This window comes from Lacerta agilis, chromosome 8 (assembly GCF_009819535.1).
Source record: "Lacerta agilis isolate rLacAgi1 chromosome 8, rLacAgi1.pri, whole genome shotgun sequence".
In the NCBI taxonomy this organism is placed as follows: Eukaryota; Metazoa; Chordata; class Lepidosauria; order Squamata; family Lacertidae; genus Lacerta; species Lacerta agilis.
Window position 1 is genome coordinate 9864994 of NC_046319.1, and position 26676 is coordinate 9891669.

A 26676-nucleotide genomic window follows, 5' to 3' on the forward strand; every position below is an offset into this window, starting at 1 on the left:
TAATGAAGCCTTAGGCAACCAGCGGAACCGAGAATTATTGTCAGGGACTTCCTTGTCCAGATTTTTATTTTTTTTAAGCGGCAGCGCTGTTGGGCTGGGAGGGGGGGGGGAGAGCCAAATAAGTCGACCGTGCAGCTCAGCCTTCGTCAGCCACGCGGACTACGGCTCCCATAGCTCCCACCATCTGAGGGGCACTGTCTGGAGATTACGCACGCAGGGAGGCGCTCACAAGGTGGGTGGTGGGGAGAGCATTACTCCCGGGAAGGCGTGCAGGGGGGTGGGCCGGCATCCTCCGGCTCCTGACCAGCATAGAACCGGCTCGATGTTCCTTGCAGTCCTTTGGGGGCTTCCACGCCCGTGGAAAAACCAACCAACCAACGAACCAAACAAACAAACGCAGCTCGCCTTCTTTTCCTTTCCAAGCTGCAGCGCTTACGAAAGGGGTGTGCGTGTTCCACGTGATTAACGGCATCAACAACTCATCTGCATAGTATGCAAATGGAGGAAGTGGACCAGGGCACTTGGGCGAGGGATCTTTCTTTCTTTAATCCTTCCTCCCCCCCCCCCCCCGCGTCTCCCTCCGTCTCCGCTTGCAAGGCGCCCGGAGCCCGGAGGGACAGGTGGCGGCGCGGCCATGGGACTCTCGGGGTGCTGTCCAGCGGCTAGGGAGACAGACGAGGGTGTGTGTGAAAGGGTGCTTACCCTAGCCACGCCCCTTCCTGTGGAATTTTTCTGGGTCTGGGGAAGGCGGGGGCGGGGAAGGGGGGGGGGAGAGCTGCGCATCATATAAGCGGCAGCCGCAGCGTTGGACCGCATCAGCAGCTCTCGGAGAGGGTGAAAGTGGCGTCGCACCGGATTCCAGTTGGTGAGTGAGTGCGCGCCGGAGCTTCGATCCCTTGACTCAGAAGCTCAGTCGCTAAAGCAGGAGACACTTAATCTCCGGGTCGTGCGTTCGAGCCCCACATTGGGCAAAAGATTCCTGCGTGGCAGGGGGGTTGGACTAGATGACCCTCTCGGGTGCCTTCTAACTCGACTAGGATTCTGTGTGTGTCCGAGCGAGAGGAGAACACGCAGAATAGCTGTCAGACCCTTGTACAGCTAGCTCAGTATTGTCTATACAGACTCTACAGTAGCTGTCCAGGATTTCAGGCAGGAATCTGTCCCTCCCGTCTGGAGATGGCAGCGGGGATTGAACCCGGGACCTTCGGCAAGCAAGGCAGAAGCTCTGCTACTGAGCTACGGCCCTTACATAAATCCCGCAGGGAATCGTCTCCTGGGGATGGGCGCAAGGCACGCGCGGTGACGCGTGGCTCCGTGCGCCTTGGGCACAGCGCTGGGCGCTTTTGGAGAGACGCGTCGTAGCTCCAGTCCTGGCCTGCTGGGTGGCGCACGTCCTCCTTACGGTGATACACACACCCCCTGGATGCAACGGGGAGGGGGGGACGGAGGCTGCCCCCAGAAGCGCCCCGGAGAGTAGCAGCAGTGGCGGCAGTCATCTGCCCGCCCCCCTCCCGCAAGGAGTGCTATATTCGCGGGATATCTGCGCCACCTTAGTTGGGCATCGCCGTGAGAGGCCCCCCCCCCCGCTCACGCGCCTCCAAATCTCCTGGAGGAGGGAGAGAGGGAAGAAGAATGTTGCTGCCAGTGCGGCCCCCCCATCAGGAAAGAGAGAGTCAGAAAGGGCACTTTGCACCTGCTCAGAAGCCGTCTTCCATTAGGCTGTTGCGGACCCCTCTGCAACTCAGAAGAACCCCTTTTGTTAAGGGCGGTTGGGTGGGATCGCCAATTGAAGCCTCCAGCTGCAGAGGCAGTCTACCTTTTAGTGTCAAGTGCTGGGAGAGGCAGTGAAGGATACTGCGAGAGGCAGTGAAGGATAGGCGTGCCTGGCGTGCTCTGGTCCATGGGGTCACGAAGAGTTGGACACGACGGAACGACTGAACAACAACAACAGCTGGGAGAGGTTGGAGGGGGTGGGCTCTTGCTTTCTCGTGAGGGATTCCCATTGGACAACAGTGAACATGCAGGATGCTAAGGCTGATCAAACAGGGCTGCTTTGGTCTTCCTGTGCTTTGACACCCTGAGATGAAATTGGGAGCTGGGAGAGAGGCCTGCCTTTCTCTAAAAAAGCCCACTAACAAACATCAGGAGAGCCTGGCTGCTGGGATCAGGCCAGAACTGGGCCCGGCATCTTTCTCTCACAGCAGCCAGCCCCGATGCCTCTTCTGGGAAACCCAAAAGCAGGACCCGAGTGCGAGAGCAAAACTCTCCCCACTTGGTATCATTCGGAGACCACAAACAGGTAGGAGGAGCCTGGCCATTGTGGTTAGTGGCATTTTCCCGTTGCCATGGCGATAGGGTGATGGTGCTGAGGAGAAGGACACCCTTAGGTGGGGGCAGAGTTTCTAATGGCTTCTAGCCTGGAATAATCTTTTAAAGGTGGGGTGAGTTGCCGTGGGGCATCCAGGCTTCTGCTGGCTGATGCGATGCCCTTGTGCCCTGTTGCCGGACTCCAAATCCCATCATCCTCAGCAGCTAAACTGGCCAATGATCAGCAAGGATAATGCTGGGTAATATCTGGAGAGCCATCCCTGCATTAGAAGGAGGCAGCGTTGTAATGGAGGTAGCCGAGGGCAGTAATGGCAAGTGATGGTCTAGTTTGGAGACATAAGGAGCCTGTGGGTAATGGTGGTTGTGCAGGAGTGATACAGAATATGGAGCTACAAGGAGCTTGGGTGACAGGTGAGAGGAAGGAAATACCATAGTGGGGTGCTGTCAAGTGCATCTGTGCACCTAAGGGAGGGTCTATACCTTTGCGAGGGAGGCAGAAAGCTCCAGGTTCAATTTCCCCCAACACCTCCAGTGAGGTGGTGATGTGCGAAAATGGTTTCTTTCTGACCTGCTGCGAGAGGGAGCTGTAGCTCGGTGGCAGGGCACCTGCTTGGCATGCAGAAGGGCCCGGGTTCGATCCCAGGCATCTCCAAATGAAAAACCCAGACATAGAAGAGGCCGTCCTCTGGCGTTTTAAAATCAGCTCTTTGCTTAGAACCATGAGGACTAGAATCTTACGGCTCAATAGCCCCGGCATCTCCAGGTAGAGCCGCAAAAGACCCGGCGCCTGAAACCCCAGAGAAGCTGCTGCAAGTCAGTGCAGACAATACTGAGCTTGATGGACCAAGCAAGGGTCTGGCTCTGTGTAAGACAGCTTCCTATGTCCCTGTGCTAGAAGGCAGCATTGTGAAGTGTTGCAAAAGGGACTGGGGTCTCTACCTGGGGTGTGTTTATACAGCATTGGAAAAGGTTTACTAAAATGACCGAGAGGATCGAGTGACAACTTGCAAAGAAAAATGGCAGTGTTTGGGACTTTTTAGGTCAGGAAGATGTGGCATGATAGATATTTATAAAACTATGCATTGCGTAAAAGGTAAAGGTAAAGGACCCCTGACAGTTAAGTCCAGTCGCAAACGACTCTGGGGTTGCGGCGCTCGTCTTGCTTTACTGGCCGAGGGAGGCGACGTTTGTCCACAGACAGTTTTTCCGGGTCTTGTGGCCAGCAGGACTAAGCCGCTTCTGGCGAAACCATAGCAGCACACAGAAACGCCATTTATCTTCCCGCCAGAGCAGTACCTATTTATCTACTTGCACTTTGATGTGCTTCCAAACTACTAGGTTGGCAGGAGCAGGGACCGAGCAATGGGAGCTCACCCCGTTGCGGGGATTCGAACCGCTGACCTTCTGATAAGCAAGCCCTAGGCTCTGTGGTTTAGACCACAGCGCCACCCACGTCCCTTTTATGCATTGCATAGAGAAAGCAAATAGAAGAAATCTGTCCTCCCTTTCTCATAACACTAGAACTCATAGACATCCAACTAAGCCGAGGGTTGGAAGATTCAGGAAAGTCCTTCTTCAGGCAGTGCATAGTTAAACTACGGAACTCCCTGCCACAGGAAGCAGTCATGGTTACCAATTTGGATGGCTTTAAAAGAGGATTAGACAAGGAGGAGAGGGTGGCTCTACTTTGCCTCCACAGTTGGAAGTAGCAATGCTTCTGAATGCCAGTTGCTGGAAACCGCAGGAAGGGAGAGTTGGTCTTGTGTTCGAATCCTGCTGGCTGACTCCCCTTGGGGGCATCTGCTTGGCCCCTGTGGGAACAGGATTCTGGATCGGATGCGCCACCGTCCTGATCCACAAGGGCTCTTCTTATGTTGTTACATTCCAGGGATGGGCAGAAAAGAGGAACAGCTTAACCCAGCCCTCTTTCCTAATCGGAGAACAGGGCAGGAGGACTTTGGATGTTAGGACAAGGAGTTCAGAACAGCCTGTCCCTTCTCGCTTCCTCCCTTTGCCGCCCACATTTCCTGAATCTTGCCTCCTCCCCCCGAATGGGATGCTGTGCGCATGTTCTCTCTCCAGTGTAACTCAGCTGGCACAGACGGTTGCACTCTGCAACCTCCAGACGGCACGCCCGATGAAATGAGGTGGGGTTTCGGAAACGTGATATGTGTATGGGAGAGGGTCACTGGGTCGGGAAGCTTTTGGCGGGGGTGCTGAATGGCCTTGGCTCCTTGCCATCTCTCTGCACTCCATGGCCTCTGCCCCAGTGCCATGTGACTTCAGATGCGTCAGCTGCGAAGACTTTGGTCCTGGGAAGGTGTGTGTTTGTGTGTGTGTGATTTCTCTCTCAAGAGGAACACATCTCTCAAACAAACACACACACACACCCCAGTCTGATAAATAATAATAATATTTATTATTTGTACCCCGCCCATCTGGCTGGATTTCCCCAGCCACTCTGGGCGGCTTCCAACAGAAATCAAATACAAAAATATCAAACATTAAAAACTTCCCTAAAAAGGGCTGCCTTCAGGTTTTTTCTGAATGTCAGGTAGTTGTTTATTTCCCTGACCTGTGATGGGAGGGCGTTCCACAGGGCGGGCGCCACTACCGAGAAGGCCCTCTGCCTGGTTCCCTGTAGTTTTGCTTCTCGCAGTGAGGGAACCGACAGAAGGCCCTCGGCGCTGGATCTCAGTGTCCGGGCTGAATGATGGGGGTGGAGATGCTTTTGCCTTCTTGAGGACGGGGTCTAAGACCCTGGGCTGCATTCAACTCAGAGTACACCCACTGTGATTAATGGAGCCAGCTCATAGCAAACAGCTAACAGCAAAGAGCAAACAGCAAACGCGGGTGGCGCTGTGGGTTAAACCACAGAGCCTAGGGCTTGCTTATCAGAAGGTCAGCGGTTCGAATCCCCGTGACGGGGTGAGCTCCCATTGCTCGGTCCCAGCTCCTGCCCGCCTAGCAGTTCGAAAGCACGTCAGAGTGCAAGTAGATAAATAGGTACCGCTCCGGCGGGAAGGTAATCGGCATTTCCGTGCGCTGCTCTGGTTCGCCAGAAGCGGCTTTGTCATGTTGGCCACATGACCCGGAAGCTGTACGCCGGCTCCCTCGGCCAGTAACGTGAGATGAGCGCCGCAACCCCAGAGTCGGACACGACTGGACCTCATGGTCAGGGGTCCCTTTACCTTTACCTTAACAGCAAACTGAGCCTTTCGTGTCATTGACCCAGTCTGGTGCAATGCTCTGCCAACAGAGATCCAGCGGACGCCTTTTAAATGGATTTTCTATTCTGCCAGGATTATGCAGGCAATTAGGAATAAATCCAAACCGATGGATTTAAACAGGGCTATTTTTCTAGAAAAAGAAGTGCCAGAACTCTCCATGAACACCGCCCTTGTTCTCTTAGAATGGCAATGGCACCCCCCCTTTGAGAACTGAGTTCCTGTTAGTTCCAGCTGAAAAATAGCCTTTATTTGTTATTTTATTTCTTTATTGAATTTACATACCGTCCTTTACCTGGAGGTCTTAGGGCGGTTCACAGAAAAGATCACAACATATAAAAACCATAACCCAATAACACCCCTCCCCCCAAAAAGAGCCACATTTTAGAAGGGTATCGCATGTTGATCAGGTCGACCAAAGGCCTGGTTCAAAAGGAACATCAAAAACATTCCTTTTCACCGTTAAAAAGGAACATCAAGGAAGGAGATTGTGACTAAACATCAGGAAGAACTTTCTGGCAGTAAGAGCTCTCCTTCCTTGAGCATTGCAGAGGAATTAGCTACAAACTCCCTTCCAATTCTACGATTCATAGAATAGATTAGATTAGAATTGGACTAATAATTGACCTGCAACACTCAAGCCTAGCTTTTTTTGATTCCCCCAACCCTGGTTAAAGCTGTGATTATTCTGGGTTGCCCTTTTTTTCTGAAGTTCTCCAAATTGTAGGTGGTGAATCTCATTCATGGTTAAATAATATACACAAACTTTCCCTGGATATTTTATTTCCCCCTGCCTGTTGCTTGGCTGAAGTTTGTCATCTGAAATCTAAGACTGCATATGTTTATTATAGCCACACACCCAAAACCAATTCTGGGAACTGTAGTTCATTCCCTGCAGAGCTACAGTTCCCAGCACCCTTAACAAAATGGAACTTGGCACCTGTAGTTTTTCCTTTGCAGAGTTACATTCTCCAGCACCTTTAACAAAAAGAATCACGTGGACTGTAGTTTACCCTTCACAATGCTGCAATATTATTTTTGGGGGAGGTCTGTTTTAAGTGTATGGTGTTCCCACTGCCTGAAAACCTGGCTAGTGACTCCCTGTAAACCTCTAAACATCCTTTGTCTCCTCTGCAGTTAGAGTGAAGCGTCCTCTTGAAATCCAGCAAAGATGTGGATGGTGTCTCCCCCTTCTGGTGAGTCTCAAATATAGCTCAGTTTCCCACTCACTCTTCCTGGGCTGTTTCTTACTCGTGGATGGTTTTTGATGGGTGGAATAACCTTGCCCCACCCCCCACCCCCACCCCCTGCTTGGGAACCAGAGAGGAAGGAAAATTCCAAATGTTATTTCAAAAAACGTAGTCTTCTGACTTGATTTGAATTGTTCTGGCAGCCCCTGTGCCGAGGAATGCCTTCGCCACGGAGGCGCTTCTGACACCTTTGTCGCACAGCCTCTTATGCTGAAGACTGCACCGCTTTACCCTGGCCTTTGACACATGAAACACACGCACTGTGTTAGAAGACAGCCTCGCAAACTGTGCTCAGCTGATTTCAGCGTTCGGGCTGCGTCTTGATAGCTCAGTTGGTTAGAGCATGGCGCTGAGAACACCCAAGGTTGCAGGCTCAATCCCTGTAAAGGGATCCTGCATGGCAGGGGGCTGGCCTAGATCAGAGCCCTCCAAACTTTTCACGTTGGTGACACACCTTTTAGACAGGCATCATTTCGCGACGAAGTAATTCAGTTTTGCTAGCAAACCGGAAGTTAAGCTAACCCCTTTCCAGCCCTGGGAAGAAAGCGGGGTGCCTTTGTGTGACACACCTACACACTGCAGCTGACACACTAGTGGCGCTGTGGTCTAAACCACCTGAGCCTCTTGGGCTTGCCGATCGGAAGGTTGGCAGTTCGAATCCCCACGACGGGGTGAGCTCCCGTTGCTCGGTCCCAGCTCCTGCCAACCTAGCAGTTCGAAAGCACGCCAGTGCAAGTAGATAAATAGGTACTGCTGTGGCGGGAAGGTAAACGGCGTTTCCATGCACTCTGGTTTCCATCACAGTGTCCTGTTGTGCCAGAAGCGGTTTAGTCCTGCTGACCACATGACTCAGCTGTCTGTGGACAAACACCGGCTCCCTTGGCCTGAAAACGAGATAGAACTACCTAAATTGTATAGAAATTTATGTATACTACTACAGCAGCAAGAATGCTACTTGACCCAAAGTGGAAAGAAGCAGAAGTCCCAGTAAAGGAAGAATGGATACAAAAACCTATGGAATATACAGAAATGGCAAAACTTACCAGAAGAATAAGAAATCAAGATAACCAACTTTTTAATAAAAGGATAGAAATGGTTTATTGAATATTTACATATAAATTGTAAACATTAGCAGGATTATTGTAATGACTTGCAGTTTTATAAGAGTATGTATTTAAAGTAGATAATTAAAATGAGCAAGTTAAATGAACTTGGATATATGCAGACGGTATTAAAAAATAAATTTAAGGAATTGCAGAAAGGGGGGGGAGGAAGTCAAATTTTGAAATGTTAAATTGATTGTAAAACTAATGAAATGTATAAATTTGAAAAGTATAAATAAAAAACTAAAAAAAGAGAGAAAGAAAGTGAAATCTCCAGGATATTAGGTTGCGTCCAGTGCTAGCCCTACTCAGAGCAGACCCATTGAAGTTAACAGACACAGCTGACTTGGGCCCATTTAAATATATTTATGACTCCCATATGTCCTCAAAAAAAATCAACACCCTTTAGATGCCAGTATCAAAGGTCGGTGCCATAAGTTTGTTGCGGATACTGTTTATAGCCAATCTGTTTTGGGTGTCTCCCCGCATTCCCAAGAAGGCAGAAGGGTCAAATGGTTGCAGATACCTGTGAAACAACCGTTCCTCTCTGGTTCCTCTCCCTTCCGCTCTGTCCTTGGGGGTTTTCCACGGAGCCCTCTAATCCCGGGCACAACCCGTTCTTCTGAGCTTCGACAAATCCGAACTGACTTAAATATGATTATTTTCTACGACTCTTTCATTACTTCCAACGGCCATCAGCCCCATATGCATAGTATAAGTACAGAAACCTGCCTCAAATGGCACAAGTTGGGATCCAGTTTGCCGAGGGAAACTGGCTACACTTATATATTTGTTGCTTGGGAAAATCCTAGAGCTCCTGCAGAATTCACGCCTGGTGTGACCTGGTTTGGCTGAGGTTGTGTATAATAATAATAATAATAATAATAATAATAATAATAATAATAATAATTGCATGTGGGTGGATTTTTGCTTTTTTCAGTTTGCTCCAGTGCAGTTATAAATAAGCAGAATGGTGAAGCATTTGGGGAAGGGGGCATTTGAACTGTGGTCCAAAACACTTGGAGGGCATTGGGGAAGACTGGACTGCAAGGTTTAAAGGAAGGCAGGATGCTGTGTCTGTTTGGGAGGTGGGATGCCAGCGGAATTTGGGGAGCGATCTTATGGCGAGGAAACAAGAGATCGATACTAAGCGTTGCCAGACCTCCACGTCTGACCTGAAGCCTCCAGGGATGCCTAGCCCCCTCCAGGTGGCAGGTGCAGGGCTTGAAATCTCCAGGTGGGTGTGAGAGGCTTACTAATACATTTGAATATATTAAGAAGGCTGTTTATGCAGCCTGCAAGCTTCAGCCCAGCAGGAGCTGGTTACAAATTATAGCATAGATATTTGGGCAGGGATGTGTGTGTGTGTGTGTGTCTGCCCATGTCCTCTCCCAATTAACCTCTGTCTCTCGGGCCTGGCCCTGTGACATCACTGCCCTCCCCTGTCCCAATTAACCTCCGTCTCCAGGGGGATGCCCCTCTCCTGTGATATCACCAGGGGATGTCGCTATGTCTCAGGTTTGGGCCCTGAAATCTCAGGGTTTGGGATGCTGCTGACAACCCTAATTGTGACCATGAACTACACAAACTATTCTATTCATCTGGGCAATGTCAAAGGATTCCCCCGCTTGCCTTGCTTTCGTCTCTCAAGGTCAGCCTTCAGATCATCCAGTGGCCGAGTCAGACTCACATGTGGCATGATGCTGCCTTAGACTGAGTCAGAGCCTTGGCCCATCTAGGCTAGTATTGTCTACACTGACTGGCAAGAAGCTCTCCAGCAGTTTCAGGCTGGAGATGCTGCTGGGGAACGGAAGCTGGGAACTTCTGCATGCCGAGCACTGAGCCAGGGCCTTGTGCCAAACAGAGGGAAAGGAAAGGGCTTTAGCCCAGTGGCAGAGTACCTGCTTGGAATGCAGAATGTCTCTGGTGCAATCCTGAGCAGCATCTGCAAGGAGGTCTGGGAATGTCCCCTTGCCTGCCTCAAAAATTGTGGACTCTATTTTTACAGAGCACTGCACAGTAGCACCCTTTACATAAAGTCCAGGTGTTGCTGGACTACAAATCCCATCTGCCTGGCCAGTTGTCAGGGATGATGGGAGTTGTAGTCCACCAATGCCTGCTCAAGATCCCGAAGCTGTGCCAGTCGATACCTGGGAAAGGCAGCTGGTTGTGATTGCCGCAGAGACCAGGCCAACCCTTGCAAACTATTATGGGATGGGCATTAGGAGAAGCGGGCATGTTGTAACACTGATGTCCTTCCCAGCACCCTCTCCTTTGGCACCTGCCACCTTCTGCATCCGCTGCCACCCATGAGCTGCCTACAAGGACTGCCCCATATTTGCAGCCAAGTCCCAGAAGCAGCGAAGGCCCCCCCCTGGCCCTCACTGGTCTGCTTTCCATCCACATTCAAGAGCAGATTTCTGCTCCTTTTGCCAAAAACTTTCAGTCTGCGGAGAGATGGGGGAGAATCCAGAATTACGGGTATGACACAAACAGGGTTTATTAATTGTCTGCTGCGTTGTTTGTTATCCAGTGAAACCGGGGCTGGGGACATTGCAAATGGGAGCCACAGGTATGTCTTCAAGCTGCCAGCTCTTGAGTTTTATCTGCAGCCGATAAATCTCTGCGTGGAACTGATACCTCTCATCTCTTAACTGTGGAGGCACAAAGTCCTCTGGTCTCGGGTAAAATTCCTGTGGCCTGCCTTGTTGTTCGGGGGCAAGGCACAGATTTTTGGGGACACCGACTCTCTCCCAGTGATGGTGCGAAAATGGTCGCTGTCATCCGTCCCTGGCTGGGGCGGTTGACTCAGTAATTCTCCCCAAGTTCAAAATGCAAGGACTTGCAAGTTCCGAAGCCAGGAAAGTGTGCTTGAAAATGTTTTCAGCTGTGTGATGTAAATACAGTGGTGCCTTGGTTCTCAAACTTAATCCGTTCCAAAGCCAAAGCGTTCCAAAACCAAGGCTTGCTTTCCCATAGAAAGTAATGCAAAATGGATTGATCCGGTCCAGACTTTTTAAAAACAACCCCTAAAACAGCCATTTAACATGAATTCTACTATCTAACGAGACCATGGTTCCATAAAATGAAAGCAATAATCAATGTACTGTACTATAAAATAAACAAGACAGTATTGAACTGGGTTCCACACAGTCACAAAAACAAATGAACCGAAAAAGCCTCAAAAACAAAAACGCAAAAGAAAGTCCGCTTGACTTCCGAAATGTTCGAAAACCAAGGCGTAGCTTCTGATTGGTGCAGGTGCCCCAGAAACAATAGCCAAGAGCCGCATCGGAGGTGCAGCTTCCGAAAAACGTTTGGAAACCGGAACACTTACTTCCGGGTTTTCGGCGTTTGGGAACCAAGGCGTTTGAGAACCAAGGTACCCACTGTATAGAAATCAGCCACTTCGGTGGGAACACCAATCTGGTTACTGCTGGGTAGTACTCTCAAGTGAGGAAGAGTACACTCGATCTAGAGTCCGTCACTAAAAAAAAACCATCCTCGTTTTGGATGGCGGGCTCTATACCGATCAGTCACTGTTATTCAAGAGTCTGAACTGTTGGTTTTGGAAGAAAGGAAGGGGAGAAAGAATGAGGTAGTTGTGAACTTAAGCACACACACAATTGCTGCCCCAACAATCGGTACAGCTCTTGAATGAGCAAAATGCATTTCCAGGTTTTTTGCATTCGGTAGAGTTTGGAGAGAGGGTATCTTTTCAGGGGTTGGGCTAGATGCCCACTGGCGTCCCTCCAACTCTACCATTCTGTGATTCCAACCGGTGCTTTTTGATCATGGCGGTTTGGTGGGTGCCCAGAGGTGGCAGAGGGATGGGCTCAAGCAGTTGTGTGTGTGCCTGTGTGTGTGTGTGTGCGTGAACCTAGGTTTCACATTCCTGGGTGATTTTTTTTAAATTTATTTTTTCGGGGTTGCTCTGATCTGCTGTTTTCTTTCAGATGAAGAATCTTGCGAACTTTCCGGGATTTGGAAACGCGACAAGGGCAGGGTGCAAAACGTGCTAGTAGGACATGACCCTTCTCACACTTTCTCAAGAGTAGACCTTTCCCCCTTGGGGTTATGATAAACTATAATCTATTTTTAGTGTTAGCGAGTAAGGCTGTTAGTTTGCTGTTTTTTGTTTTTGTTTTTTTAAAATGAATTGTGAGCGGGGCTGGTCTTTATGTTTAAAATTGGGTGGGGGAAGAACGAGAAGAGAAGCATCACTAAGAACAAGATGCTTTTAAGAAACGTAATGGGATCGTCACAGCGCTGGGAGACGAAAGCTAACGGGATGGGCTGAGCTATGCCTTTGCATGTGGGCTGGTGTTCGCTTCCTTCTGTGCTGATATCTCATCTTCTGCAAAACTTAAAATGCTTCTTACTGTGTTTGGTATAAAGCCAGCCTGGCACCTTTTTTGGGGGGGCGGGGGGGGGATCCCACTTCCAGATTTTGCCTGCATGGTTTTGCACTTCTGCAAAGCACCTTGCCACTGCGGGCTTTTAAAGGCTTCCCTGGGTTGGGCAGCAGTAGATGCACCCAGGAAGCAAGATTCACTGGCACGATGTTTGCTAACCAGGGTTAAGGCTAAAGGCTCACCTGGCCCAGCAGTTAGGGAGGTGAGGTATACCCTAAAGCTGTACCAAGTTATTGGCAGGCTGTACTTATGGGTTCCCTCACCCCAAAGCATGGGGGGGGAGCACATCTTAATGCATGCCCGATCTCGCATGGGTGGCATCGGCCAGGAGAGATGCAGCCATGGAGGGAGGTTGAGCATGCCTTAACAGTGCATGTTAATCAACGGAATTTGTTCCCGCAGGAGCCAGCGATTGCCCCGACATAGAGGGCTTTAAAAATATTAGACAAATTGCAAGAGGGAAGAGGGCTCTGGTGCTCGGATTCTGTTTACCCACTGGCCTGATCCAGCAGGCTCTTCTCATGCACTCATGGGAGCCGACACCAGGGGGTGCTGCTGCGATCATCAACCACCCTCCAAATGGCCAGTGGTTTGGAGGCTGCCCAGTGGCAGGAGCCAAACACCCATTGACTTTTCTCCTTCTGCCTTTTGGGGCTTACCGAAAATCTCCCTTTCAAACTGAGAACAAAGCATTAACCTTAAAGTCCAGGTGGATCTCCCTCTCCCTCTTAAAATTTAGCAAATCGTATAATAATAATAATAATAATAATAATAATAATAATAATAATAATAATAATTTATTTATAACCTGTCCATCTGACTGGGTTTCCCCAGCCACTCTGGGCAGCTCCCAACAAGACACTAAAAACAGAATAAAACATCAAACATTAAAAACCTCCCGGTATAGGACTGCCTTCTGATATTTTCTAAAAGTCAGATAGTTGTTTATTTCCTTGACATCTGGTGAGAGGGCGATCCACAAGGAGGGCGCCACCACTGAGAAGGCCCTCTGCCTGGTTCCCTGTAACCTCACTTCTCGCAGGGAGGGAACAGCCCGGTCGCCCCTCCCCTCAGCTCCCATTGGCCAGTTCCCAACATTCCCCTTAAGGGATTGGTGGAGGGCATACGGGGTGGAATTTTAATGGACCCAATTTTAATGCCTGCACTTCGGGGATGTATGCTCAGCACATAGGGGACATCTCTGCCGCGATCTCCCCCTTTCTTGCTCACAGCTTCCTCTGCCGCCTTCCTCTTCCGCCTTCCAGGTATATTCCAACACACCAAGAAGCTGTTCCTGAGCGATCAGGCCGGACGGGCGCAGGCTCTGGAGTTCCTGCGCCGGAATGTCGCCAACTCCATCTCTATGGCCAACCTGGTGATGGGCCTCTCATCTGTCCTTTGCAGTCTGAATGGGTAAGCCAGACCATGAGCGCGCCCTCCAACATTTCTCCAGTGAAAATAGGGGTGTCTATGGCACTGTGGGCTAAACCACAGAGCCTAGGGCTTGCCGATCAGAAGGTCGGCGGTTCGAATCCCCGCAACGGGGTGAGCTCCCGTTGCTCGGTCCCTGATCCTGCCCACCTAGCAGTTTGAAAGCACAACAAAGTGCAAGAAGATAAATAGGTACCACTCTGGCGGGAAGGTAAATGGTGTTTCCGTGCGCTGCTCTGGTTCGCCAGAAGCGGCTTAGTCATGCTGGCCACATGACCCGGAAGCTGTAGGCCGGCTCCCTCGGCCAGTAACGCGAGATGAGCGCCGCAACCCCAGAGTTGGACACGACTGGACCTAATGGTCAGGGGTCCCTTTACCTTTATTGTACAACAACAACAACAACAACAACAACAACAACAACAACAGCCCACTCATCTGACTGGGTTGCCCCAGCCACTCTGGGAGACCTCTTATAAGGAAAAACCTGCTCCCTTTTCCCCTGTGGGGTATCCAAGAGCCCACATAGAGTCCTTAAGTGGGTTCCCTATCTGTAGGAGAAAATAACAGAGGCCAACCAGATAATATTGAGAAGCAAAGCAGCTAGTAAGCCTGATCTTTATTCAACTGTTGCAACAGCGTCCTCACTCACCCCACGCAGGAGGGAGGAAGAACCCAGAACAATGGTGTGCAAGCCCTTCTAGAGACTTTTGAAATTGCCCACCCTGTAGCTCAAGCAGGCACATACCGAGCCACTCAGTCACCCGGGGCGGCAAACCCGGGGACCCAGCGTTGGCGTGCGTGTACAATGCACTGCGCATGCGTGCCGCGCCATAGCGGTGGCTCCGGGCAGGCCGCAAGTGGGCCGTGGGCTGGAGCGGGCTCGCTCCACAGCCTGCTCACATGCCGCTGAGCAGGGTTGAGAGCAGGCTGCGGGGCGAGCCCGCTCCGGCCCACGGCCTGTCCGGGGCCCACCGGCAGGGTAGGGCGAGGCCGGCCAAAGTGTCACCCTCCTCCCCTGGAACCTGGGGCCGACCGCCCCCCCTTGCTCCACCCCTGAGCTGAAGACCACCACCCCAAAACATGCATACATCACAGAAGGAGGCTGTCTACACCAGAAATCCTGTCTGCCAGGATACCTGACAGTGGTCACTAATTGCTTTACCTGGGCAGCTTGGCCATTCTTTTGTGATGGTAAATACGTTAATTCCTGAATCCAGATCACAGGCTCACCCTATTCGCACACAAATGTGCCCTTAAGACAGGTAAGCAAAAGACAGTTCCCATCATCGCTGACCACTGGTCCTGTTAGCTAGGGATCATGGGAGTTGTAGTCCCAAGACAATGGAGAGACTTTCCCATTTCCTTCCTCCTTGCAGAGAAATATTTGAGGTCAATTTGTGAGAATCAAAATGGCTTCAGGATTGCTCTCCTGTACTATTCCAGACACGTGGTTTATATACTTACGTATGTGTCTGCCTTGTAAATTTATGAACATTCAATTTATATACTTGAGACCTTAAATTCTTATAACACTTCCAACATATATAAAAAACATACAAACAAAGCTTTCAACATTTAAAAACCTCCCTATACAGATATCACCTAAACATTTTATAGTTACTTATCTCCTTAGCTGTGGGGGGTCACACAACCCCATACCCTGCAACATTTTCCCGATTTAAATAGGGAAAAGCGGGACATTCCAGGGTCAAATCAGAAACCAGGACGGCTTCTGTCAATCTGGGACTGTCCCTTGGAAAATAGGGACATTTGGAGGGTCTCCCTTCATCCACACAGGGTCATGCGCAGGAGGTGGGGCCAGGGTCGAAGACACTGTTATAGGCCCTGATCCCCTCCTCATGTGCTTGACCGACCGCTCCTTGCCTCGCTTGGTGGCTTTGGGAAAATTGAGGGCGCTCAGCAGGGCAGCCGTGGCAATGCATAACAGGACTCTCCTGTCTCTTTCTCCCCCCCCCCCTCAACCAGACAATATAATTATGCATGCTGGCTGGTCCTGATCGGATTTCTGCTTGACCTTGCGGACGGCGCCGTTGCCAGGCAGCTGAATGCTTGTTCTGCGCTGGGTAAGTACCTCCTCCTTGTGAAGCCTCCACGCGTCGGCCTTTGACCTGCGTCGCTTGGCAAGCTCACGAGTGCTCATCCGGAAGATCTCATCGGATCAGATAGTTAGGCAGGATGGAATTCGCTCGCACAAGATGCAGCAAAAAAGAGGATTAGAGAAATTCCACCAAGGAGGAGAAAGCTAGCGATGGCTGCTCTCCACCGGCAATAAATCAGACAGGCACTCTCCTTGCTAAGTTTTGGGTGCCAGGTCAAAACAAGTCTCACTGCAGAAAGCTTTTGCACCGTGAATGCTGTTTTAACGTCTCCACTGGGGCTGTTACAGGTGCCGCATATCACTCGTTCCATAAGATATCCATCTTCTAGTTTACTTTGGAACTCCCTGCCTCTTGACGTCAGGCCTTGTGGTGCCTGCTTAAAACGTTTCTGTTTAGCCAAGCCTACCCAGACATTTAGGACGTGGATGGCGCTGTGGGTTAAACCACAGAGCCTAGGGCTTGTCAATCAGAAGGTCGGCGGTTCGAATCCCTGCAACAGGGTGAGCTCCCGTTGTTTGGTTCCTGCTCCTGCCAACCTAGCAGTTCGAAAGCACGTCAAAGTGCAAGTGGATAAATAGGTACCGCTCCGGCGGGAAGGTAAACGGCATTTCCGTGCACTGCTCTGGTTTGCCAGAAGCGGCTTAGTCATGCTGGCCACATGACCCGGAAGCTGTACGCCGGCTCCCTCGACCAGTAATGCGAGATGAGCACCGCAACCCCAGAGTTGGACACGACTGGACCTAATGGTCAGGGGTCCCTTTACCTTTACCTCTCACCCAGACATTTAGAAAGTTGGGGTGTCTTTTAATCTGGCTTTTAGCTTATCAGTTATTGCAATTATATTTTGAACCTTTCATACTGTTGGGTTTTTGTTTTCTTTATACTGATCGTGTCATCTTTTTATTCTTCTTGCAAAGTGCTTTGAGATTTTGCTTTGTTTCAGCAATCAAGCAGCATGTAACTTTTATGAAATAAATAAATAGGTTTCTGATGTTTTGAGCTAGTTTTTAAATATAGTATACAGTGGTAACTTGGTTCTCAAACTTAATCCATTCCGAAAGTCCGTTCCAAAACCAAAGCGTTCCAAAACCAAGGCACGCTTTCCTATAGAAAGGAATGCAAAATGGATTCATCCGTTCCAGACTTTTAAAAACAACCCCTTAAACAGCAATTTAACATGAGTTTAACAAGAACATTGATCCATAAAATGAAAGCAATAAACAATGTACAGTCAAATCGGTCAGTAGCTGAACTAGGTTTCACACAGTCACAAAAACAGAACAAAAAGAGCCGCAAAAACAAAAACACAAATTAAATAGCAAAAACAGACAGACCTCAGCGTAACACTCAAATCGGAAGTGTGGTACTCAAATTGGAAGCGCAACACTCAAAACAGAGCATGTTTAACATCTGAAAAAGGTTTGCAAACCTGAACACTTTGCAAACTGGGTTCCAAGTTGTTTGAGCACCAAGGCATTTGAGAACCAAGGTACCACTGCATTGTATGTTTTAGGGATTACCGTATTTTTCGCTCCATAAGACGCACTTTTTTCCTCCTAAAAAGTAAGTGAAAATATCTGTGCGTCTTATGGAGCGAATGGTGGTCCCTGGAGCTGAATTGTCCAGGGGCCAAAAGCAGATTGTGCTTTTTATTTTACAAAGAGAAAAGGGAGTGTTGAAAGGACCCCGCTCAGCAGCTGATCAGCAAGAGATCGGGAGAGAGATAAGAGTCCCGGCTCCCTTTCAGCCCCACCCTCTTGCCACGCCCTCCTTTGTTGAATGTGCTGCAGAGGGAGGTTGTTTGTTTCCCCAGGACATGTGACTGGCTGATTAGATTATCTGACTGGAAACAGTAGAAACAGCTCCCTTAAGATTTTTCAGAAATGTGAGTTAAACCCCATAAAAATGGGGCTTTTCCTCTTTGCTTTTCCCCCTTTGCAAAAGGAGCTTTGCTTTTCCCCCTTTGCAAAAAAAAGCTGCAAAACCTTTAGCTAATCCTTTTTTTAAAAAGGCCCTTTGCCTTTGCAAAAACAGCTGCAAAACTTTTAGCTAGTCCTCAAAAAAGCCAGGGCTTTTCCCCTTGCAAAAAAGCTGCAAAACTTTTAGCTGATCCTCAAAAACACACACACACACACACACACACACACACACACACAAACCCAGGGCTTTTAGAGGAGGAAAACCAGAAAAATATTTTTTTCCCCTTGTTTCCTCCTCTAAAAATGAGGTGCGCCCTATGGTCCGGTGCGTCCTATGGAGCGAAAAATACGGTATTATTATTCTTACTATTATTATTTACTGTAAGCCACTTTGAGGCACAGAAAGGAAAACACAAATTCCTTAAAGAAATAAATACACTGCCCTGTCGAAGGCAGTATGCCTTTGCATACCAGTTGCTAGGATCACAAGTGGGGAGACAGCCATCACTCTCAGGCCCGCTCAGTTTCCCCTTCCGATACTGTGCTCTTTATTTTGGGCTGGTGTCTTTATGCATTTTCTAGATATATAACTTTATTTTTTAATTATTCTGGTACCCTTTCCCTGGGACTTTTTTTGGAAGGGGGAGGGGCACCAATATTTATTTATTGTTATTCAGTACATTTATATCCTAGCTTCCCCATTTTATCCTCCCAACAACCTTGCAAGGTGGGTTAGTCTGAGACACAGGAACTGGCCCCCCAGTTACCTTTATGGCCGCATGGGGGTTTTTGAACCTTGATCCACCCAGGTCCTAATCCAGCAGCCTAACCACCACGTCACAACGGCTCTCGTAATAGATTAAACCTTGGAGTTTGATGCCTTCCAGGGGGCCATAATGGGGAAACGTCACCACATATTTCGGCCTCTGCAGGGTGCTCATCTTGTCTCATCTTGCCCAGGGCTAACTGGCACCTGTCTTTGACATTCCGTAGGTGCCAAGCTGGATGATTTTGCTGATTTCACTTCATTTGGGCTGGCCACCGCCCTTCTCCTGCAAGCACACGGGATCCTCGACGGGCTTCTGGTGATCGTGTACGTCTTGGCTGTGTTCACGCGCCTGTGTTTCTTCTCTAGTGGTGAGTCCACAGCCGTGGCGATAACATGGCCCCATTAAGTTTGGCTGCAGGAGTCATATTCGCTAGTTCCATATATTCAAGCACTTTTAACTTGCCACTCCTCATTTGATGGGATTTTATCTCCTTTCCACCCCTTGGCAATCAGCATCCTCGCTGCTGCTGCTGCTGCTGCTGCTGCTGTTGCGTACAAAAAATATATATTCCTTTTCTCTCTAGTTACAGGTGGGTAGCCGTGTTGGTCTGCCATAGTCGAAACAAAATAGGAAATTCTTTCCAGTAGCACCTTAGAGACCAACTGAGTTTGTTCTTGGTATGAGCTTTCGTGTGCTTGGTATGAGCTTGGTATGCGCTTTCTGTGTATCTGAAGAAGTGTGTATCTGAAGAAGTGTGCATGCACACGAAAGCTCATACCAAGAACAAACTCAGTTGGTCTCTAAGGTGCTACTGGAAAGAATTTCCTATTTTGTTTTCTCTCTAGGAATGTCTGGTGCCATAATCCTTAAGAGGAAGGCTTCGGGCTTTTTGATAAACTTTGTTTGAAACAGTTTTTTTTTAATTCATTATATATAAGTTCCCAAAAGCTCTTTATTTATTTTTTGCAACCCCCACCACATGTGGTACATTGTTCCCTCTAACTCTCTGCACCTCCAACATAAATCTGAGTTGGTTTTGTACATTTTGGCCAATTTGTTAGGAGTGATGTACCATCTGTATAGCATCTTCATAAAAATTTCTTTTACAGTAAAACAAGCCGTAAATTTCAGTTCCCTTCTCCATAAATTTTCCCATTCCGCCATCTGTATGTTATATCCAGGGCCGGATTTAGGTTTGATGAGGCCCTAAGCTACTGAAGGTAATGGGGCCCTTTATATGTCCAGCTGTCCTTTGTCAACAACAAATTTTCACTGTTTTTGTGTTGAATATATGCTAAAAGGTAATTTATGGACCTAATCGGTATCTAAAGCCATTTCATTTGTTTTTTATCTTATATTTTGGAAATGTACATCCATTTGTTTTTGTTAAAAAAAATTTTTGGGGGGGGCCCAAGAGAGTGGGGCCCTAACCTATAGCTTGTTTAGCTTATACGTAAATCCGGCACTGGTTATATCCAAAGTCCTTTGCCCATTGCACCACAACTACTACTTCTTTTATTTCCCAGTCTAACAACAATAGCCTGTACATTCTGGAAAGTAATTTGTCTTTATTTTTTAATAGACCTTTCTCTAATCCCGATATTTCCGTCGCAAAACCAATTTTTTAAAATCTACCTTAAAGATGTCGTTCGACGTGGTCTAAACCACAGAGCCTAGGGCTTGCCAATCAGAAGGTCGTGACGGGGTGAGCTCCCGTTGCTTGGTCCCTGCTCCTGCCAACCTAGCAGTTTGAAAGCAAAGTGCAAGTAGATAAATAGGTACCACTCCGGCGGGAAAGTAAACAGTGTTTCCATGCGCTGCTCTGGTTCGCCAGAAGTGGCTTAGTCATGCTGGTCACATGACCCGGAAGCTGTACGCCGGCTCCCTCGGCCAGTAAAGTGAGATGAGCGCCGCAACCCCAGAGTCGTCCACGACTGGACTTAACAGTCAGGGGTCCCTTTACCTTTAACCAATCTTTATTTTGTTCCTCTGCACATTAGTTTTGCATGTTTCTGCTTTGGCGCATCCACAGGAACAGTTCGCTCTGAGTTAACTCACCACCTCCCTCCTCTCGCATCTCCCTAGGGATGCCGTTCATGTACCGGGGTCTGCCCTGCCCGTACGGAGCATCTGTGCTGGCAGCCACCTACCTCTTGACGGGAGGCAACCTGCTGGTGATGCGCATCATCGCCATGGTGATGATCCTGTTCATGGTAGACCAGGGCTTCTACCCTCACGACAAAGTGCTGGAGTCTCAGCCCTGGAAGAAGGCCGTCTTCGCAGGAGGTGAGTGCAGAGCAGCGGGCCCCTTCAGCTCAAATAATGAGGGTACCCAGGGCAGACCCTCATGCTGTGATCTCTCTCTCTCCAGCTATCCATCTGTCTAAAGATAATAAACATTTCTATGATGGGTTTGTGCAGAAATGTCATCAGGTCACAGCAAAATGTTATCTTAGCTGTGGTCCTTGCTAAGGGGTTTGGGCTCGATGACTCGACAATTCTGCGATTCCATGATTCAGTTCAGCCTGAAAATTATGGAGAACCTGCAATCTTTATACAGTCAAACCTCGGTTGTCCAACGAAATCCGTTCCGGGAGCTCAAGGCGTGGCTTCCGATCGGTTGCAAGAGCTTCCCACACTCAAGCGGAAGCCGCGTCAGAGGTTCAGCTTCCGAAAAACGTTAAAAAACCGGAGCATTTACTTCTGGGGTTTCGAGGCAAAACGTTCAAAAACGGAGCCGTTTGGGAACCGAGGTTTGACTGTACAGTACAAATAAATTTTCCCTGCTTCTAGATTAACTTGCATGCTGGTAGCCTGGAAAGCCTTTGTCCAACAACCGCAAGCTATTGGCATGCTTTCTTTGGTTATTTATTTTAAATCATGTATGGCTTCAATCTACATGCTTATTGTTAAAAGTCCTGGTGGGAACCGTTGGCGGCAAATACAGGTGAAACCCGAAAAATTAGAATATCGTGGAAAGGTTCATTTCTTTCAGTAATTCAATTTAAAAGGTGAAACTAATATATGCGATAGACTCATGACATGCAAAGCGAGATATGTCAAGCCTTTATTTGTTATAATTGTGATGATTATGGAGTACAGCTGATGAGAACCCCAAATTAACAATTTCAACTTTGGGGTTTTCATCAGCTGCACGCCATAATCATCAAAATTATAACAAGCAAAGGTTTGACGTATCTCGCTTTGCATGTCATGAGTCTATCTTATATATTAAACTCCAGTAGCTTATGAAAACAATTGCTTACATAAATGGACTTTTCCATGATATTCTAATTTTTCGAGTTTCGCCTGTAGTCTAAAAAAATCCTATCAGAACAAATGAAATTTTAAAGCCAAACATGCATTTCTCATTCTTGCGGAAACAGAATTGCATGCTGAATATTCCTTCGTTGCTTGGGGTTGGACTAGATGAGCCCTGGGAGTCCCTTCCAACTTTACAATTCTGTGAAATCTCTCTTCTCTGGCATTGCAGGGATCTTGATGGTGATGTTCTCTGCCACCTACTTTGCCTCGCTATACTACCTGCTTTGGTCTTCGTCGTATATCTTCTTCCCAACTGCTCTGTGGAGCCACAGAGTCTAACCTTGTTTGTGTGGCGTCATGCGTGGACGGACAGCAGCTTTCCCACCTCACTGTGGGGCACGTGCCCAGTGGGGCCACCACCTGCAGGACCCTAAAGACCAGCCTACCCATCGTTAATATCCACGCATTGCTTAAAAACTTCCTGGAAACGTTTCCACTGTCCTGACTAGGAACAGAACAGCTGTGAGGTCTCTGCCGTGGGGGAGATTTCTGCCCGGCAAAGGCTGGGCGTCTGGGGAGCACAGTGGGTGATCTTGCTAACACTCCCAAGCCCCACTTTTGGTGTAGATATGAATATACAGATTATTTACATATGTATATATAAAAAGAAAAAGATTTACAATGAGTTCAGTTTTTTTAGATTTCTATTTTTTTAGTCCACAATTTTATTCACGGGTGGTTTTTAAAGAACTTGGCTTCCAAATCTTATCACTGGCTTACTTTTTCAACAAATCCAAGCATAGGTCCCTGCAGCCTCACCACAAAGTCGTCTTTAAAGAGAGCATCTGGATTTTCAATGTACAAACTAGCTGGATTTGAAAACTTAAAAGTTGAGAGGGCTGATGAAACACCGCAGGATCACTGCTTTTGTGTGGGGTGAAAGCTGGCCCTTAGGGGAAGGGGTGGCGATAAATCTCTTTACCTCCTGAAAGGCTTGGCGGTCAAAAATAAATTGAACCCATCAAATTAACCTGTATGGATCCTAGATTTGCCATTCTAAGATTGGGTGTATCAAATACTTCTGCCAGGGAGCATTGTCAATGTTTTTGTTTTATTGAAATATTTGGAAAACTTATTTCCTGCCCGCATCCCCCAGGAGATAATAATGGAAAGGGAGATGATTTGTGTTACTAGAAATGTACGTTTGAAATGAATTCTTTTGTTTTGGCATTTTTAAAAAAATAAATCTGAAAAACACTGTTTTTGCTATCTGGCATTGTTTGAAAAGGGGTTTTGGGGGAGTACAGCTGCAAGAGGAATGGAAAGTTTGGTGTGGGGAGAGACCCCCATATGGAGTAGTCTCCCAGAGAAGAGGCACCAGCTGCATCAAGCGAAAAAAATGAAACCAGCTCGTTTCTGGAACCGATGATGATGATAATTATTATTATTCTGGGTGGCTCCCAACAGAATATTAAAAAGACGATAAAAGATCAAACATTAAAAACTTCCCTAAACAGGGCTGCTTTCAGATGTCTTCTAAAAGCCAGATAGTTGTTTATTTCCTTGACATCTGATGGGAGGGCGTTCTACAAGGTGGCCGCCACTACTGAGAAGGCCCTCGGTACCAAGAGATCTCGTATGGATTTAACAATTGGTCTCTGGAGCTGGTCTGAATAGATGAATAAAAAGGGAAAGCCAGAATGCGTGCAGCGGCAATTCACAATGGCAGCATTCAGATCACGGATAATTTGAGTGGTACAAAGGAACGAAGGGATTGGTCAGCAGGCCTGGATGGGGTGCAGGAAGAACTAAAGGAGCAGGATGGCTGGAAGATTTTTAGCTACATAATCATGGAGCAAGCAGGGATAAGAATGACACAGTGCCCCACTTTGCCTATTACAAGTTCCACCTGCTCTGGATTCTTCCTAATGAAGGGTCCTGCTTGCGGACTTCTTGCAAGCATCTTGGTGGTCATTGCAAGAATGGGGTGCTGGACCAGAAGAGCAACTGGCCTGATCCAGCAGGACTCTCCTTGTCAGGGGTAGGCAACCTAAGGCCTGTGGACCGGATGTGGCCCAATCGCCTTCTCAATCCGCCCCACGGACGGTCCAGGAATCGGCGTGTTTTTACATGAGTAGAATAAATGCATCTCTGGGTTATATGTGGGGCATAGGAATTTGTTTGTTTTTTTTCAAAATATAGTCTGGCCCCCCCACCAAGGTCTGAGGGACAGTGGACCAGACCCCTGCTGAAAAAGTTTGCTGACCCCTGCCTGATGTCATACTGCAAGGCTGTGGTTATTGGCAATGGAAGGCTGGTGCTTCTACTGAGACCAAATGACTCTTCTGAAAGCCGTAACACACCACCTTGGCTATGTAACCTATGGCTGCTTTTGACTCCACCTTCCATCAGCCCCAACATCTTATCAATTGTGTCGGCTGGGGCTGCTGGGAGTTGCAGTCAAAAGCAGCCAGAGGAAGCCAGCTTAGTGAAGGCTGCAAGCAAATGGCTCCTGAAAGTCAGCTGCTTTATGAATGGATATCATGGCCTGAGTTCCACTGAGTGTATGCTCCCTATAGTAACGCCTGACTTCCAACTTACTGTACTAATAATGGCTGAGACGTGGGAAACCCAGGTTCATATCCTGCTCAACTGTTCATATGCTCTATGGTTGAATGAGGGCTGCTGTCAGCCAACCTTACCTTTACAAGGTAGTAGGATAGTACAGTACTGTTCTCAACTTTGGCTCCACATACTCAGTGAGCATGTGGCTCACAACTCATGGGCTCCACCCCTGACACCTGTATGTTTTGAACATAGGGGGTTGCTTTGTCCAAAATCAGACCAGTTTTCCATCTAGCTTAGTATTGTTGACTGGCAATGACTCTCCAGGGTTTCAGGAAGAGGACTGGAAAGACTTGGGGTATTTTTTGGGGGGGGGGGGAATCCAAAGGGCACCCAGGATATTACAGGCCCACTAGCTTATCTTCCCCTCTGAGTGAATTGATTTGAAGCATTCTTTCAAAGATGACTTTTATCAAGCATCACAGAGAGAGCGAAGTGTTTCTTTATTTTTTTGAAAAAACACAACTTTATTTCTCAAACCAAAGTAATAAATAGGATTTTTTAAAAAAACGACACAAGTTTTCAAGGGAGGACTCCACTCAAGGAAGGTTTGGCAGGGGAACGCTCCAGTAAGGCAGTGTCAGCTATGTGGCATTGGAAGCAGAGGTTGGCTGTTCCTCCCTGCTCCTGGGTGTGCAGTTCTGCCTGGCCGCCGACTGTGGCCATGGGTGGGAAAGTGCTGGTCTTCAAGGGATGCCACGGGTGCGAGGTTAACGAGCGGCCCGTCTGGAGTGCGGCTCACGTCCTCAGTCGCTGGAAGCCTTCATCTGCTTGCAGAAGGCGTCAAACTGCTGCTGCTCCAGCTCAGTCATCACCCTGTTGAGGGCGTAGATCTGCAGGCCCAACAAGGACAGCTCTACGGTTTTAATACTTAAGACTTTGGGCAGTAGATTAATAGATACAAACGATTTTAAAACACAGCCAAGCTTCCTACTGCAGATGCCCTCGCTACTTATTGAACTCCCTGCCACAATTCTTAATTCGGGGGTCGACAAACTTTCTTTGGGGGTGGTTGGAAGGAGCAGCCAGCCAAAGCTGTTTTCTAGGGTGAAGGCTGCCGTTGCATGTTGACAGCTTCTAGAAGCCACAGGTGAGAGCTGAGTGCAGGGTGGGGACCAAAGAAGCTCAAAGTACCCCAAAAGGAGCACAACATGTCCACAGGGTAGATAAAAAAATCAATGATTTTTTAAAATCGGATTTTTAAAATAAGATGCTTTTTGGAGGAAAAATATTTCTAAATATTGTTTTCTATTTAGGTTACATTATAGTCCAAAGGCTATTCATCAGGAAATAAGGATTTGTTTTGTGCTAAAACTCAGTCTTAAGGGTTTTTTTTGTTTGTTTTTTTAGTTTAACCACATCAGTTAACAAACATGGATACATATGCTATAATGTTACTGCTTCAGTTAAATAAATCGTTTAAATTGTTAAGGAAATGATTATTTTCCTCCTTCCAATAAAGTACAGCAGAAAAGTTGTCCAAATATAAACAGTTAATTTTTTAAACCTCACAATAATTTCATAATTATCTGTCTATGTATTTCTAATAGTATAACCAAATCAGTAAATTTTGATATAACAGTAACAGTAAAAACTGCTCTGAAACTTTATTATTCAAAAAATGAAACATTCATCTGGTTGTAAATATTAAAGATTACACCAGCAAGAATGAGTCTTTCTGTCAAAAAACGATTTAAATCAAGTCTTAACGACTAGTGATTTAAATCAAATCCACCCTGCCTCTCCTCCAGAGCCCCATACAAACCGATAATAATAAGCATTAACAACAACAATAGTGGCAGGGAGTTCCCCGGGTCAATTGCCGCCCTTCACTGAAGGAGACCCGGCGGAATTTCCGCCAGTGACCCGGAACGCGTCCTATCTTGCGAGAACACACCCCTATCTTGCCTTCAAGAAGGCGATCCCCTCCCTCCCGCCAGTCATGTCTCGCGACAGCAGCGCAAGCCCGAGAAGACCGGCCGACCGAAATTAGCATGGCCCCGCCCACCTCAGCCCGTTGCCGTTGCTTGAGCTCCTGCTGGGCCGCGCGCTGCTTGGCCTTCTCCAGGCGGCTGCTGGGACCGTCCTTGCCCTTGGGGGGTGTCCCCTGCTGCGGCAGCGGGATTGGAGGAGGCGGCAGCTTCTCGCGGCGGGCCCCGCCGGGCTCCATTTTCTTCCTCCTCCCGCGAAGGAAGATGGCGGCCGAGGTAGGGACGGCGCATGC

The 26676-nt window shown here is 48.2% G+C and overlaps 2 protein-coding genes across 4 annotated transcripts; one reads left to right on the top strand and one right to left on the bottom strand.

Annotated features, from left to right (window-relative positions):
- Positions 1–788: 788 nt before the first annotated feature.
- On the top strand, positions 789–23087 carry TMEM269 (transmembrane protein 269). 3 transcript variants are annotated; one of them, XM_033159399.1, is made up of 8 exons: positions 816–865; positions 6693–6751; positions 11865–11929; positions 13589–13736; positions 15741–15838; positions 18787–18930; positions 20649–20849; positions 22057–23087. In XM_033159399.1, exons 4-8 carry the CDS (start codon positions 13687–13689, stop codon positions 22164–22166), a joined length of 603 nt encoding a protein of 200 aa, XP_033015290.1. In that variant the 5' UTR covers positions 816–865; positions 6693–6751; positions 11865–11929; positions 13589–13686; the 3' UTR covers positions 22167–23087. The 3 variants fall into 3 exon arrangements, with proteins under 3 accessions (XP_033015289.1, XP_033015290.1, XP_033015291.1); XM_033159398.1 differs by lacking the exon at positions 11865–11929 and having other exon boundaries at positions 789–865; XM_033159400.1 differs by lacking the exons at positions 816–865; positions 6693–6751; positions 11865–11929 and adding an exon at positions 12836–13032.
- Positions 23088–24899: 1812 nt separating this feature from the next.
- SVBP (small vasohibin binding protein) lies at positions 24900–26676 on the bottom strand. The gene is made up of 2 exons (XM_033159401.1): positions 26461–26676; positions 24900–25285 (listed from the first exon to the last, which is right to left on the bottom strand). Exons 1-2 carry the CDS (start codon positions 26620–26622, stop codon positions 25199–25201), a joined length of 249 nt encoding a protein of 82 aa, XP_033015292.1. The 5' UTR covers positions 26623–26676; the 3' UTR covers positions 24900–25198.

What these genes read in the sequence shown, in the direction of transcription:
- SVBP (XM_033159401.1), bottom strand. Translation starts at nt 26,622, where the DNA reads ATGGAGCCCGGCGGGGCCCGCCGCGAGAAGCTGCCGCCTCCTCCAATC. An exon ending in AGCAACGGCAACGGGCTGAG is followed by an intron (nt 25,286 to 26,460) that starts GTGGGCGGGGCC and finishes TTGGGCCTGCAG; the next exon opens with ATCTACGCCCTCAACAGGGT.
- TMEM269 (XM_033159398.1), top strand. Translation starts at nt 6,727, where the DNA reads ATGTGGATGGTGTCTCCCCCTTCTG. An exon ending in GATGGTGTCTCCCCCTTCTG is followed by an intron (nt 6,752 to 13,588) that starts GTGAGTCTCAAA and finishes TCCGCCTTCCAG; the next exon opens with GTATATTCCAACACACCAAG. An exon ending in GAAGGCCGTCTTCGCAGGAG is followed by an intron (nt 20,850 to 22,056) that starts GTGAGTGCAGAG and finishes CTGGCATTGCAG; the next exon opens with GGATCTTGATGGTGATGTTC.